Source organism: Eimeria maxima, genomic scaffold (genome assembly GCF_000499605.1).
Source record: "Eimeria maxima Weybridge genomic scaffold, Emw_scaff174, whole genome shotgun sequence".
Lineage (NCBI taxonomy): Eukaryota > Apicomplexa > Conoidasida > Eucoccidiorida > Eimeriidae > Eimeria > Eimeria maxima.
In genome coordinates, this window is record NW_013564655.1 from 13552 (window position 1) to 26425 (window position 12874).

At 52.2% G+C, this 12874-nt stretch overlaps 2 protein-coding genes across 2 annotated transcripts; one reads left to right on the plus strand and one right to left on the minus strand.

Moving 5' to 3' along the window:
- Positions 1-232: 232 nt before the first annotated feature.
- EMWEY_00019660 (hypothetical protein, conserved) lies at positions 233-5418 on the plus strand (the record flags this gene model as incomplete). Its single annotated transcript, XM_013480229.1, has 7 exons — positions 233-264; positions 687-841; positions 1019-2148; positions 2262-2336; positions 2468-3862; positions 3978-4323; positions 4475-5418. The coding sequence occupies 7 exons, from the start codon at positions 233-235 to the stop codon at positions 5416-5418; spliced, it is 4077 nt and encodes a 1358-aa protein (XP_013335683.1).
- A 1816-nt stretch (positions 5419-7234) lies between these two features.
- Positions 7235-9263, minus strand: EMWEY_00019670 (ELMO/CED-12 family domain-containing protein, putative; the record flags this gene model as incomplete). Its single annotated transcript, XM_013480230.1, has 5 exons — positions 7235-8070; positions 8235-8385; positions 8570-8725; positions 8994-9087; positions 9220-9263. The coding sequence occupies 5 exons, from the start codon at positions 9261-9263 to the stop codon at positions 7235-7237; spliced, it is 1281 nt and encodes a 426-aa protein (XP_013335684.1).
- Between the last annotated feature and the right edge of the window lie 3611 nt (positions 9264-12874).

Genomic DNA, 12874 nt, shown 5'->3' on the forward strand with positions numbered 1-12874 from the left:
ATGGCTCGCTAGACCACTGGGGGTCACCCCGCCGGTTGGTGGTGACCGCGCGCATCGAGGACTCGATTGCCTTTCAGTTGAGTTTATTCCGAAACTCGCTCATGAAGAATACACACATCTTTTTTGCATTGTATAATATTATTTGAATAGCATTTTCAACTCTTCTTTACTTTCTTATACACACACTACTGCGCTGTACTCTACAACCACGGTCGAACACCACCTAGCGAAAATGAAACGCCGTTCTTGTTTGTCGAACCCCCAGTAAGTGCCTCAACCCCTTCTATAGAAGAAACAGCCCACAAATACAAAGCTTTAAGAGTCATTCCTATCATTTTTGAGAAATAATGTGCGCTTTATTTGTGTCCGCGTGGCCCAAACAAGAAAGGGCAGTCTCTGGTACCTGGTCCTCCAGTGTTGTCGTCAGCTATCTAACTACCAAGACCTTTCTTGCAGGCACTGCCTAAGAGCTCTTATTAATTGCCCTTCATTCTAACGTACTTGATATAATTGTGTGGAACAGTCGGAAAAAGTGGAGTTTAGTAGGGAAGCGAAAAATTCCACAGGACCTTGGAAAGGTCTCACAGGCCGCGCACTTCAAGTCGATAAGAGGCATTTTGGTGGTGGTGCGCCTGTTCATAAAGCAGGTTTACAATAAACTCTTTCTTCTGTTTCTGTGTCCTCAGGGTACAGTTCGCCTTCAAGGTGGCCCTAATCCATCTTCTTGCCCTGTTTGCCACGTCCGCATATGTGTCCTGCGGACCTGTACACCCTGAAGGCGTGGAGAACAACACTCCACCTCAATGTCCAGCCCCCCCTTCGTCCCCCAGCCATTCTTGCGGTAAGGTAGACAGATAGTTTGGCAAAGTGGCCGCATGCTGTGTAGCCCTAAAGTATATTTAAACGGCCACATCAGGAAGTGCTTGGATTGATTCAACCAGCCAGTCATACCCCAATTTTTCTTCAGAGCTAAATTTGAACCATCCACAACCATGCGGTACTGTCTTGCGCTGCTCAGCTGTGACCACTCCAAATGAGGGAATAAATTCGGCACACGAGCAAGTCTGGAACGCCGCGGATGTGGTCCGTGCAGCAGCGGAAGCAATGCAGGCCCAAGCAACACAAGCTTCACCTGAACAACAGGAAAATAGCCAGGATTCAACCCCTGCAGCAGCAGGACTTTCCGAGGGTGCCGCTGTGCAAACATCCGCAGGTCAGGATGCCGTAGTGGAAGCAGAAGAGAGAAGGAATGGCTATACTCTGATTAGGGGCACGACTTCCGAGTCAGAGACGAACCTGACCCCAGTAGAACTCCCCGACATATATGACGGGCATTCCACTGCGCCGTTGGTGTCTTTATCTCAAGCGGAAGCTCAACAGTTGTCCTCATGCGAAAATAACATGATCGAGGCTATACCAAGAGGTCAGGAAGCGGACCCTCGCAGTTCCTCAAGACCCACTCATTACGATGCCCAGTCTCAATACAATCAACATCGGGGAAGGATAAATCACATAGGAGGCCGCGGGGGACGTGGCGCCCGTATCTACGACAGCAGGCCGTCACTAGACGAGGCTGCTGTCCCCATCAAGCCTCACTCCTACAACAACCACCCTGACGCCAGCACACAACAAAGAACCTGGGGACCCAGACGTGTGGGAGGAGCATACATCGTCGATAGACAAGTACCTTTGCATCCTCAGCAATTGCATCCTCAGGAATTCTCCGGGCAGTACACACAGCAACAGCCACAACTACAACTCCAACAAGAAAAGCAGCCAGCATGGTGGCCTATGCAGCAACAGCCTCATTTACAACCACAACACCAGCAGCAACACCAGGCACAAGAGCAACCTCACGAGCAACAGCAACACCAGTCGCAACAGCAGCCTCAGCAAGAACAGTCGCAACTGCAGCTACAACAAGCACTACAGCTACAGCAGCAGTCATACCTGCAGTCACATATCAAGCCTCACTATATTTCCCACCAGCTGTGGCAACAATATCTACAACACTATGGTCGTTGCGGCGGCATACCCCGTCAAGAACTTCCCCAGTTCCTGATCCACGGTCACCGCACGTACATTGCAAACAATCGAGGAGTTTGGAGCAAAATTATTGCCTCCGGCTATTACCAGCAGTCCCATCTAGTAAGTTCGAATAAAGATTTCTAGAATCGTCCCTTGAAAAATGCCTAACCTGCAGCTGATTTCTTCTTGCTCTAAAATGCTTGGCGTCTGTCCTCTGTTTACTTCTGCGTCAGCCAAATGGATACTTCATGCCTAATACACCGGGATATATGTTTCCCCCGCCACCCCCTCCACCACAGCGCGACTCCGTAAGCTGGCTAAATGTTATTTTGCATATTTGCTAGCCTTTTCATTCCTTAAATAGGTGATTACCTAAAACGTTTTAGAGGACCGTTCCATTCACCAAATTTCGTACTGCGTTTTGATCTTGTTTTTCTAGGCTCGAAATTCTGGACCCACGGATGTTCCAGACGGGGAGTCCCGCCCTTTGTCTCCAGACGAGATACAGTTGGTGATAGAACAGCCAATGCTAACAAACCAGCAGCATCGACCGCAGCAGCAAGAACAGCAGCAAGCACAACCAAACCAGCAACCTGAGGAGACAAAGGAAGCTGGCGTCAACCAGCAGAGCCAGCAGACAGAGCAAACAGAGGAACAGAATAATCAGCAGCAAAACTACAATGGCAGAACACATGGAGAGCAGCATCATGAACAACGATATAGGCAGGGATGGCAGCCGCAGCGTGGTGGACATCAATCCTACGCGCAACAGCGCGCAAACCTGCAGCGGCAGCAACAATATTTGCTGGCGCAGTCTAGGTACTTGGAGGAGCAGCACTTTCAGCTGGAAGAGCAGTGGCAGGCTTACCGTGAGAGGCAATCCTCGAGGGCGCAGAAAGAAAGGCAAGAGAAAGGCAAAGACAGAGAAGAGAAGAGCCACCCCAATAAGCCAGGCGCTGGCGAAGAGGCAATCCGTGAGGAGCTGATGCAACAGCAGGCACACTTGGAGCAACAGTGGCAACATCTACGACAGGAACAAGCTTACCTGGAACAGCAGCAAGCCCACCTAGAACGACCAAGCCTGAGGAACATGGGCCTCCCGTACAATCACAGACGCTGGCAGCGACCACGCGTTTCCGATGGGGAGCAAAGAGATTTGCAGCAGCAGCAGCAATACCTGGAGCAGCAACTCAGATTCTTACAAGAGCAGCAAGAGTATCTCAACCACCAACAAGGGAAGTGGCAGCATCCCAGGTTCGTGCAGGAACGCATTGTATACCTTGAGCAGCAACATCGGTACCTCGGAAAGCTGCAGCGGCGGCAGCAACTTCACTCTAGCATCATTAGCAGCGGTGGAAACCCGAACGACGTCAACGGTAACCACAGGCACGTTGTTCCCGCTTGGGTTCCTGATCCCACGCCGATGGGATTCTACGACAGCACTGGGTTGTGGATTCCTTACGGAATGGAGGATTATCACAAGCAGCAGTTAGAGCAGGCGCGGGATAAAATACAAGAGGAACGAGAGGCGCTGCAGGCCGAGCTCGACAGACGCGAGCAACAAGGAGACCCCAGATACTTTGCAGGCAAGAACGGCAGACGTCATGGAGGTTCCCCTTATCACCCACCAGGAAACATGCACCACTACCCTCACCGTGACGCACTTCATATCACCGGGCAAGGCGGTCGCGCGGCTGACAGACACACCCCACACTTCCCTCAGATTCCCAGAGGCATGGGAACCCAGCATGGTTACCGTGGTGGACCCCAACTCTCTCGAGCCCCGTGCAACGCCAACGGAGTGCCTCTCCATATTTTCCGTGATGACGTCGAAGTAAGGGACAACCAAAACATGCCCTGCTATAACACAACTTTTCTAAAACTATTACGTGAAAAATTATATGTAGTGCTTCATGATTTCGTGATTGGTGTTTTTCCTGCGTGTGCAGTACGCAAGAGCTGTGTGGCGGCGCATGTCCGGCAAGTTGAGGCACCAACTCTTCTTAATGAAGGAACAACGCAAGCGCAAAGAAAGGCAATTGGCTCAACGTAGGCAACAACCGCACGACGAACAGCAGCAACAGCAGAGTGAAAACTTGCCGGAGAACCATCAAGAAAAGGAAGAGCTGGAGCCTTCTACACAAAGCCAGGCGCAGGAGACACATGTAAATACCAGCGCACTTCGCCCACAGGAATATCATGATGAGAATTTAATGAGACCAGTTATCAACTTGGAGGAAACGGCAGCTCCCAGCCAATCCGCCGGCATCCCCCGTGAAAGTGACAATGCAACAGGTCAGTTGTTTTTCCAATAGACGACTGTAGGGTTCCTTATGTTGCAGCTTGTTGCTTCAGACGTATCCCCGCCAAGTATCCAACACCGATACTGCGTGGCCTTAGCAGCAGAAGTGTTCGTGTGTGTATTCGTGTGGGTATTGCTCCTCAGGTCTAGAAGGTTTGCCTTTTCTGGACAGTAGTACTTTAAGCTATCGGACTCCGCGGGAACAACACGGAGGGAGTGCCCCTAGCAATGCAGATCCTCGAACAATAGCGGCTCTAGCAGAAAATTCACGGGTGCCGGCAGCCTTGGAGGATCTGTACGAGGCACTGAGGTCTTGCGACCCCCGACTTCAAGCCCCGGAGGAAGAGGCTGCTGCATGGGCACCGAGAGAGCAGCATGGCATCTCTGCAATGGAAATGCTTCTCAGAAGAGCCATGCTACGGTACTTGGGAGAAGGCCGTTGGACCAACTATGAGGGCTTTGTCACTTCACAGGCGGCAGCCCTGAGGTTGAATGAGGACGAGATTCATTATATGCACTTGGGGTTCTACTTGGACATCTTTAATCAGCATGCCACTCAACATGTCGCTGACATGTTGAGGGAGCACCGAGGCAGGGCCCGAGGCTTCAATAACAGGCGTAATGCATCCCGCCAAGGTCTCTGCGTTAATCCAGAGAATGGCCGGGAATGCAGTAATGCTAGGGAGGACCTCCAAGATCGCCTTCGACTGGTGCAGATCCTGCAGGATAGGTACAGGACCCAGATTGAGCACAGGATTGAGGAAGCTCGTGCTACGCTTCTGAGACCTCGCCAAGTGTCGCAACCACGCACGCGTGCTCGAGGCTCCGCATTCAATGCTGGTCAGAATCCTTCCAGTCATCCCCAGAGAAACCAGGGACGCACTGCTCCTCAAAATTCCACGAACGAGTCTCTAGACTCCACAAGACCTCAAGACGCATCTTCTCATCCAGAGCCAAACGCCGCCGATGCCGCAGGAGTGGAAACAATTAGGGAGAACAGGGTTAGTGAAGAAGCGCAAGCAGACGACAGCACAACAACGAACTGCCAAAGTGCCATTTGTAGGAACCACCGAAGGCCCTCTGCATAGTTTAAACTGCGCAAAGTTCTTGTACCTCCCGTCGCAACAGTGTAGCTTCGGTTACACCCTGCGTTTCCGTCTGTTTAACTGAGACCTTCGTAGAAATAATGACAGCGACTCAACAAGAGGGGGTGCATGCGTTATTGGCTGCACTGTGGAGTACAGCATCCGGGAACACTGCGCAGGCTCCTGCGTTGTCCAACGGCCTTCGCCAGTCTGCACTCCACGACCCTTCCACATACACACGCTAACAGTGCAGTATGTGGCTGTCACTTTTCTCCAAACCGAATTTGGTTTTGTTTCGGTGAGGTACACCCCACCACATAACGGCAGATACTGCACATGGACCAACCACTCCTTGTGCACAGCAGTTTATATCTGCTGAAAGCATCAGCAAGTATCTGCCAACACACTTGCAGTTTTATTAGGTGTACCCAGGAACAAATCATCGAGTCTTGTTGACCGTACATAATACAAAAGCCAAGCAGTTTAGGCTCGCCCACCCATGCTGGCCTGAAACAGCGTCACCAGCAGCATGGAGCGTTTCGGAGAAGACGGGGTAGAGTAGTTTTATAAGTCAGCGTTCAGGGCCCAACTTTCAACCGACAGACAACAGGAGAAAGGGAGCTCATTTGGCGAACATCGGGGGCTACCGCCGTCCCTCAACGAAGGGGAACCCCCGTAGGAAGTGAACGTAATTAAAATGGGTCAACGTGACTTTAATGACGAAGTAGTTAGACACTGCACTTGTTTGTATCTAGGGGTTCATATAAGAGGACAGCTGTTTAATGTTAAGGCAGTCGCCAAATGCTCCTGAAATTCGTCTCGACGTCCGAGCTCTCTAACTCCTTGAATAATTAAATGCCTGTCGTGTGTCTCGACATGAAGGCTTCCCGATCAAGATGTAGGGCGGTTAAGGGGCATACATTCAGCTCAGATCACAAGTCAAGACGATGCACAGGTCCCTTGCATAATGGGCCAGGTGTCCGGTTAAATGCATCGCGAATTGACCATACCTGTTGCCTCGATGCCAAAATGGTGAGCGAAGATCTCTTGTATAAACCTTGAACTGTGCATCCACTTTGCCATAGTGCAGAGGCTATTATGCAGAGTCAAGATAAGTAGCTTTCGGCCTGCCGAGTACTGCCAAACACGGATTGGAGGCTCCTGTGTCAACAGTCAAGCTACTCTGCTCCCTATAATCCATTGTCTAGTGGGAGGTCTGGCTGCAACGCAGCATCAATGCACGCACCTCGCAGTGCAGCTAACTCTGCAGCGAGGTCTACTCTAGAGAATCCCTCAAATGCAAGTTAAAAAAGCGTCTAAGGCCCCTCTATGCGATACTGTGGACATCCTCCTGGACAAGGGCATCGAATAATGTCCACATATCCTGCGCTGAACCTTGGAAGGTCAGGAGGGGGAGTCCACGCAAAGCATTATTTGCTATAACCTTTAATGTGAAGAATCGCCTAGCAATCCTGTGCCATGGCACATCAACTCTAGAGAAAAGCAATAATATGCCACTCTACTTCGCCTGGTCCCTCAGCGATTCTCCCTTCTTGGTACTGGCTTCGCGGGGAAGTTCGAGAACTTTACTTCGTAGTCTCAAGACAAATAAAGGCAGTGCTATTCCTGCTGCCGTTAGGGTCAACTGCCCCTGCGGAGTTCGCTACCCTCCCGCCGAAGGCCCTCGAGACCAGCAAAAGTCCATCGGCGACGCGCCTAGAGCTCAACTCCCATATCCTAACCTCTGAGAACTGTGCCAGCCCCAGCGATTGTGCAGGGTCTGAATCGCAGAGGCACTGGGGTGGTGTACGCTTGTTTTCTACGCCCAGCAGCCTCGGCAAATGGCATGCAGGTCTGAGACTGTCTCCACATCCCCGTCACACAGCACGGCATCCACCGCAATCCTGACCTCTTTCAGAGCCTCCCCAAAGCACAGCTGCGCACGTCGGTGCAGCAAGGTGTCGGAGGGCTCTTCCCCACATGGCCGCTGCGGTTGCGGGTCCCGAGGGCTCTCTGTAGAACCAGGCGGTCCCTGCTGGGGGCACGGGCAGCTGTGGCCCCCCGTCGATCGCGGGGTGGTGCCCCCCGAGACGACTCCGGATGTGGGACAACTGACTGTGTCTTCCGGGGCAAGCAACGACCTGACTGGTGAGCTAGTCGCCCCCCTGTGCGCCTCCACCGGTGTCAAAACAGACTCCCGCGATGCCTGCGACTGCCGGCTCTCACAATTCGACCCGCCAGACCTATCACCCGCCAGCCCTGACTCTCTGCTGGAGGCGCCGTGGAGGTGGTGCAGGGCCCTGGAGAGGCCCCGCGAGTTCTGTAGGGACACCTGCAGCCTACGGTGGTTGGTTAAGTGCATGGGTGTGTGGCGCGGGGACTGCAACGGGGGGTCTGTCCCCTCGTGCTGCCAAGCCCCTCTTAAAGCGAGCTCATGGTCTAAACGGATGCATGCAGATGCAAACAGGTGCCCGAAAACTGTCAATGCACGCTTCTCCGTCACTCGCCCCACTTCGGCAGGTGCCGCATGTTGTTTTGAGTCCGAAGCTCTACGCCGCAAACGCCGCCCGGGCGGCAAAGATGAGCAGGAGGGAGGGCGCAGGACCTCAGTAGACCTACTGGGCAGTGGGCCGGGTGTCCTCAGAGCAGTGGTCTCTGTACAGTAGGCATCACAACAAGCCACGTCCGAACGGTTACCGAGATACCCCAAATCCCCATGCCTGTGTATGAGTAGATGCCGGTACGAGCTGCCTCCGTCACTGCTACCGCAGCAGTTGCACACGCATGCTGCAATTGCCCCTCGCCGAAGGGACCCGCACCTGGAAGGAAATTTTCTTCTGTCTCTTCCTCAGCCGCAGCAGCGCTCAGACAAAGACGAAGAAAGTTGCGCAGCGCACGACGGGGGGCTTGCAGCTCGCCACCCCCCAAACCTGACGGTGTTGTTAGGCGGAGATACGCTGCTAGCATATGCTGCACACAGCAGCAACAGCAGGAGCAGCAACAACAGCTACAATGGGCTCCACTGCTACTGTTTAGCTTAAAGGGGCGAACGGTCCACTGCAGCAGCAGCACGAGGTCCAAGAGCAGCAGTGCGTACAGCGGTCGCTGCACGTGCAGCAGCATCAGCAGCAGTGGAGCTATGAGGAAGGCTAACCGTCACATTGATGAAAGCAGCCGCCATTGGGAAGCCCGCTTCATAGCTCTTTCGCGAGAAGGCTTCGAACTGGATTGGATAACGTCGACGGAAGAAACAGAGATTTTCAAGGGCCAACAGCCCGCCTCCTCGGAAATCCCGCCGAGGGTCTGCACTCTGAGGTGGAGACAGGCACACACACACACAAGGCTAACGAACATCTAGCAAGAGGAAAGCAAGATACATGCATCGACTGAAAGAAAAACTAGTAGACAAAGAAACGGAACAGAGCGAAACGCAGAGACGAAGACAGCAACAACCCCGGAATGACACCAGCAAAGACCAAAGATAAAGAAAGAAAGGCGCAATCAAAGACACAGAAGCTGGTGACATATCCATATGCACAAGATCGTCATCACACAAGGAGAAAAAGGCAACTGATTACCGCACAACGATATCGCCAACGCCATACAGCGGAGGAGACAAGGAAAGGCCGCATGAGGAGGCAGATTAAGATAAAGAATCCGAAACGATAAACACTCAAGAGGACATACCGGCAGCATACACTCTAGAGGACATACATACAGTGAAATAGGCAGTACACAACACACGAAAGAGGGTGGCAGACAATAGCACGCAAGACGCCATTCTGCAACAACAGTCCCTCCTACCTGAAACCCAACTTCTCTCCATCGAGGGTCTTCTTCTCTGGCATCTTCCGCGGCGGCCTCGGGAAAACAAAGAACGAAAAACCGCTGAAGAAGCTACAGAGACACTCGGAAAAGAGGCACACGCGGGAACCACTGCTTAAGACCCTGGAAGCTAGCGAGGTAAATGAACAGAGACTGGCAGCCCTACAGGACTTCTCGACTCACACGCAGAGAACAAACAGTCTACTGGGGATGTGCTCCAAAGCATCAGTCACATCCATCCAATGAACGATCACAAAAATGAGGGAAGTCGGGTGTAAGAGGGAAACAGCACGAGATGAAAATTCACAATCCACAGCAATGAAAAGAAAACAAGCTTGAGAAACAACACGTGCGAAATATTGGCAAACATACGTGGAAAATAAGAGAGCGACAGACTTAAATCTACAAAGACACAGAAGAAAATGAGGTGCACGGACGAACTAAGCTGGCTGCACCTGTTCGTGATTTCTGTTGCTCCTATCATAAGGCGTAGCGGCCAGCCTCCTTAGCTGTTGCAGCAGCAGTTCCTCCTCAAACGTCAACTCCCCATCGAAAAAATTGCTTATAAACGAAAACAACCGTAGACAGGAGGATGAGGAAACCCCAACGCCTCGGGGAGCCCCCTCAGCTGCCCCCTGCGACAACCGCGGACTCCGCATCTAAAAGTGAAGAGACAGCGAGAAGCAATAAAAAAAACAAAATCCAGACCCCGCAGGGCACCGGCAGGCTGTAAAGGCCTCCAGCGGTTGCTACGGAGCTTCTTCAGGGGAGAACATGGCGACTTTGTCTCGCAGTCAGGCAGACCAGTGGTCCGCCGCCGCTGCTCCCCCTGTTTCTGCTGTCCTGCTACTGTTGGTGTGGCTTCTCCTGGAGCGCCCAAGAGATCCCGAAGCGCACACTGCGGGTCCCTAATCGCATGAGGAGAAGGGGGACTCCGGCTGCCTTCCTAAGCAGCAGGTCACCCCTGAGCAGTTCCTGTGGCGCGTTGGGAATTCAAAGACGCTAACAAATGCAGAAGGTCTAGACAAAAGAAGAAAAGCAAAGCGATACAACCCTCCTACAGCAGAGGGGGAGTGGAGCCTCGGAGGTCAAGGAGAGCGGGAGGCCTGCGGAAGAGGGGCCTCTCACTATGGGTCCAGCTGTCTTCCCTTGAAAAGAAGACAGTTCAGAAAATGAAATCCATGCAGAAAAGAGAAGCAAAAGACAGTATGAGACCAACCTGTTACCACCACAACGACTGCCTCTGTTGACTTGTTCCTCCTGCAGCTGCTACAGACTGCCTAGACCTAACAAGTGTCTTTTCATTTCCCTCTCGTGATTCTATGTGCCAATGTATTAAACGCCTAGCGAAAAACAGAAAAGCAGATGTTTATAGAGCTTCTTGGGGTTGCCGCAGCAATACCACCACCATCGCCTCCGGGCCCCGTGCCCGCAGCGGAGCCCCTAACACAATTTCGTTTTTTACAACTGCAGCATCTGCTTCCTGCCTATCTTCTGGAAAATGTATTTTGCGAGAACCAGAGCATCGGTTGAAGCAGACCCCCGCTAGGAAGGAATGTGTAATGGTGGACGAACTGACTCTCGTGGAAAAGTCCTTTTGATATTGGGTTTGCCTTCGGAGGTTGAGCTGAGCAAATAACTCCAGACCGTAGGATTGTGTGAGGCAATTTTTTCTATAAGTGTGTGCATGATATGGGTTCTTCACGTCTCTACAACTCTCCACGGGTTTGGCGTGAGGCACCTGGACCGAGGGATCTCGACCTTCGCAGAGGACAGCTGTGAGCTGCACGGGTATCAAACAATCTTTTCGAAGGGTTATTTCAAAATTGATGAGCACACGTACAGTCTCTAAGTGTCCTGCGCAAGGGGCAGAAAAGGAGCTAGTTTAGCACGTTCCGTTTGAATTGGCCGTGAGACGGTGGCCCAGGATCTTACCTCAGGACGATTGTGAACTGAAGTAGAGCCAAAATACTCAGTAGAAGGGTTCATTAAATGCAATTGATCCCCTTCGCCCGTCTTTAGGCTCCCTGAGCTCAAGCGCCCTGAGCTGCGGGAGAGGAGGCTGCCTGCCATGAGTTGCAACGCACGTTGCAGCAAAAGCTGGAAGCCCCGTATGCAACCACAGGCGAGCCGTTTTGGTTGTATTGACAGACAGTGTGGACAGTTGTTTAGAGCTTCTAATTGCGTATCGTTTGTGGTGTAGGGCCGGGGAAGGGCACATGCGCCCACTGCAGACAGAGTTCCAACATCGCACAGACTATGCCACCCCTATTAGCCAGCAGGCGGGTTGTGAAGGATCAAGTTAGTGTTTAGCATTTTTTTTACAATGGCCAATGCGTGCTGCATGGGGCGCCTGGAAGTGGGTTTTGCTTGCAGCAATAATTGCAAACAGACGCGTTGCAACTCGGGGTAGGCCGCTCCCTTTAAGCACGCGCGCTAGCCCCCGACCTGTGAGCTGCTGTACCTGACAGCTTGTGGAAGAAGTGGAATTAAGCTTCACTGAGTAACAATCATCTTGAAAATTTGATCCGGTGACGGGCCTCAGCTAAGATTGAGCTAAGGTCGATGAATGTCGCAACATCGGGGGCTGGATAGGAGGCATGGCGGTCTGCAAGTTGCAGCACCTCTTGGGGCAACTTGTACTCCAAGACGACACCACTCGCAACCAAACCCAACCCATTTTTGTGAATGCATTGGCATTGGTGACAATTCTAAAACACATGTTTGACTCTAGAGAGCGTGATGGTGGCCGGATAGAATCGGGAAACTCGTTTCTTGCCTTACCGATCTGCGGGGTCCTCGAGTGCAGTGAGTCCCCTAGACCTTTGCCGAGGCCTAATGCTCGCTGCAATTAAGACAAAATACTCAAGCTCCATAAAAAGTATGGCCTCCACCCCCAATCTCCAGGTGCCCGTGAAGCAGCCCTAGTGTCTCGAGCTGTGTAGGTTAAGTTGGGACACAACGTGCTACAGGTTGTGCTGCAATGGGGCTCCACATTACCACAGCAGCCACACCACCTTATCTGAATGCACTAACACTGCAGAGAAGTGATGAATACTTTGTTTGTGCGCTGGCCGACTAGGGATCCACGTGGCAAATCCAAATAGGCCTGCTGATGTCGGTCAGACTGTGCTGGATCTGCTCTCAGCCTGTACTAAATGGGTACACCTGCCCAGACCCCTTGAACTTAAGGAGAGGAGGCGGCCAACCATGTACTGCAGCACACCTTCGTACAACTCATGCTGCAAGACAGCCCCGTATGCAAGCGCGATTAAGCCTTCGTTGCTGTACTCAGAAACACTGTAGAGAAACGTTAGATATCTACTTGGTTGCCTGCTGCCTCCTGGGGCTGACTAAGGGTTCGTGCACCAATTTCAGACTTGCTTGCAAACATCGCGCAGACTGTGGTACAGTTTAGCGTTTCATCTCGGGGCGATCTTGCCCTGTACGTGTTTGGCCCAGCTGTTATTAGGGCAATTTAGTCTCAACACTCGAGGTTCTTAGAAAATGAAGAAGAGTAGAGGGTATTCATGTATCCTAACTAGGTAGTTTTGTATTTTTGGGACATGAAGGGGTGGACAACCCTGCAGCTGGCTGCCGCTCACTGGCCTGGGGGGCTGCTGGGGCCCTCCTT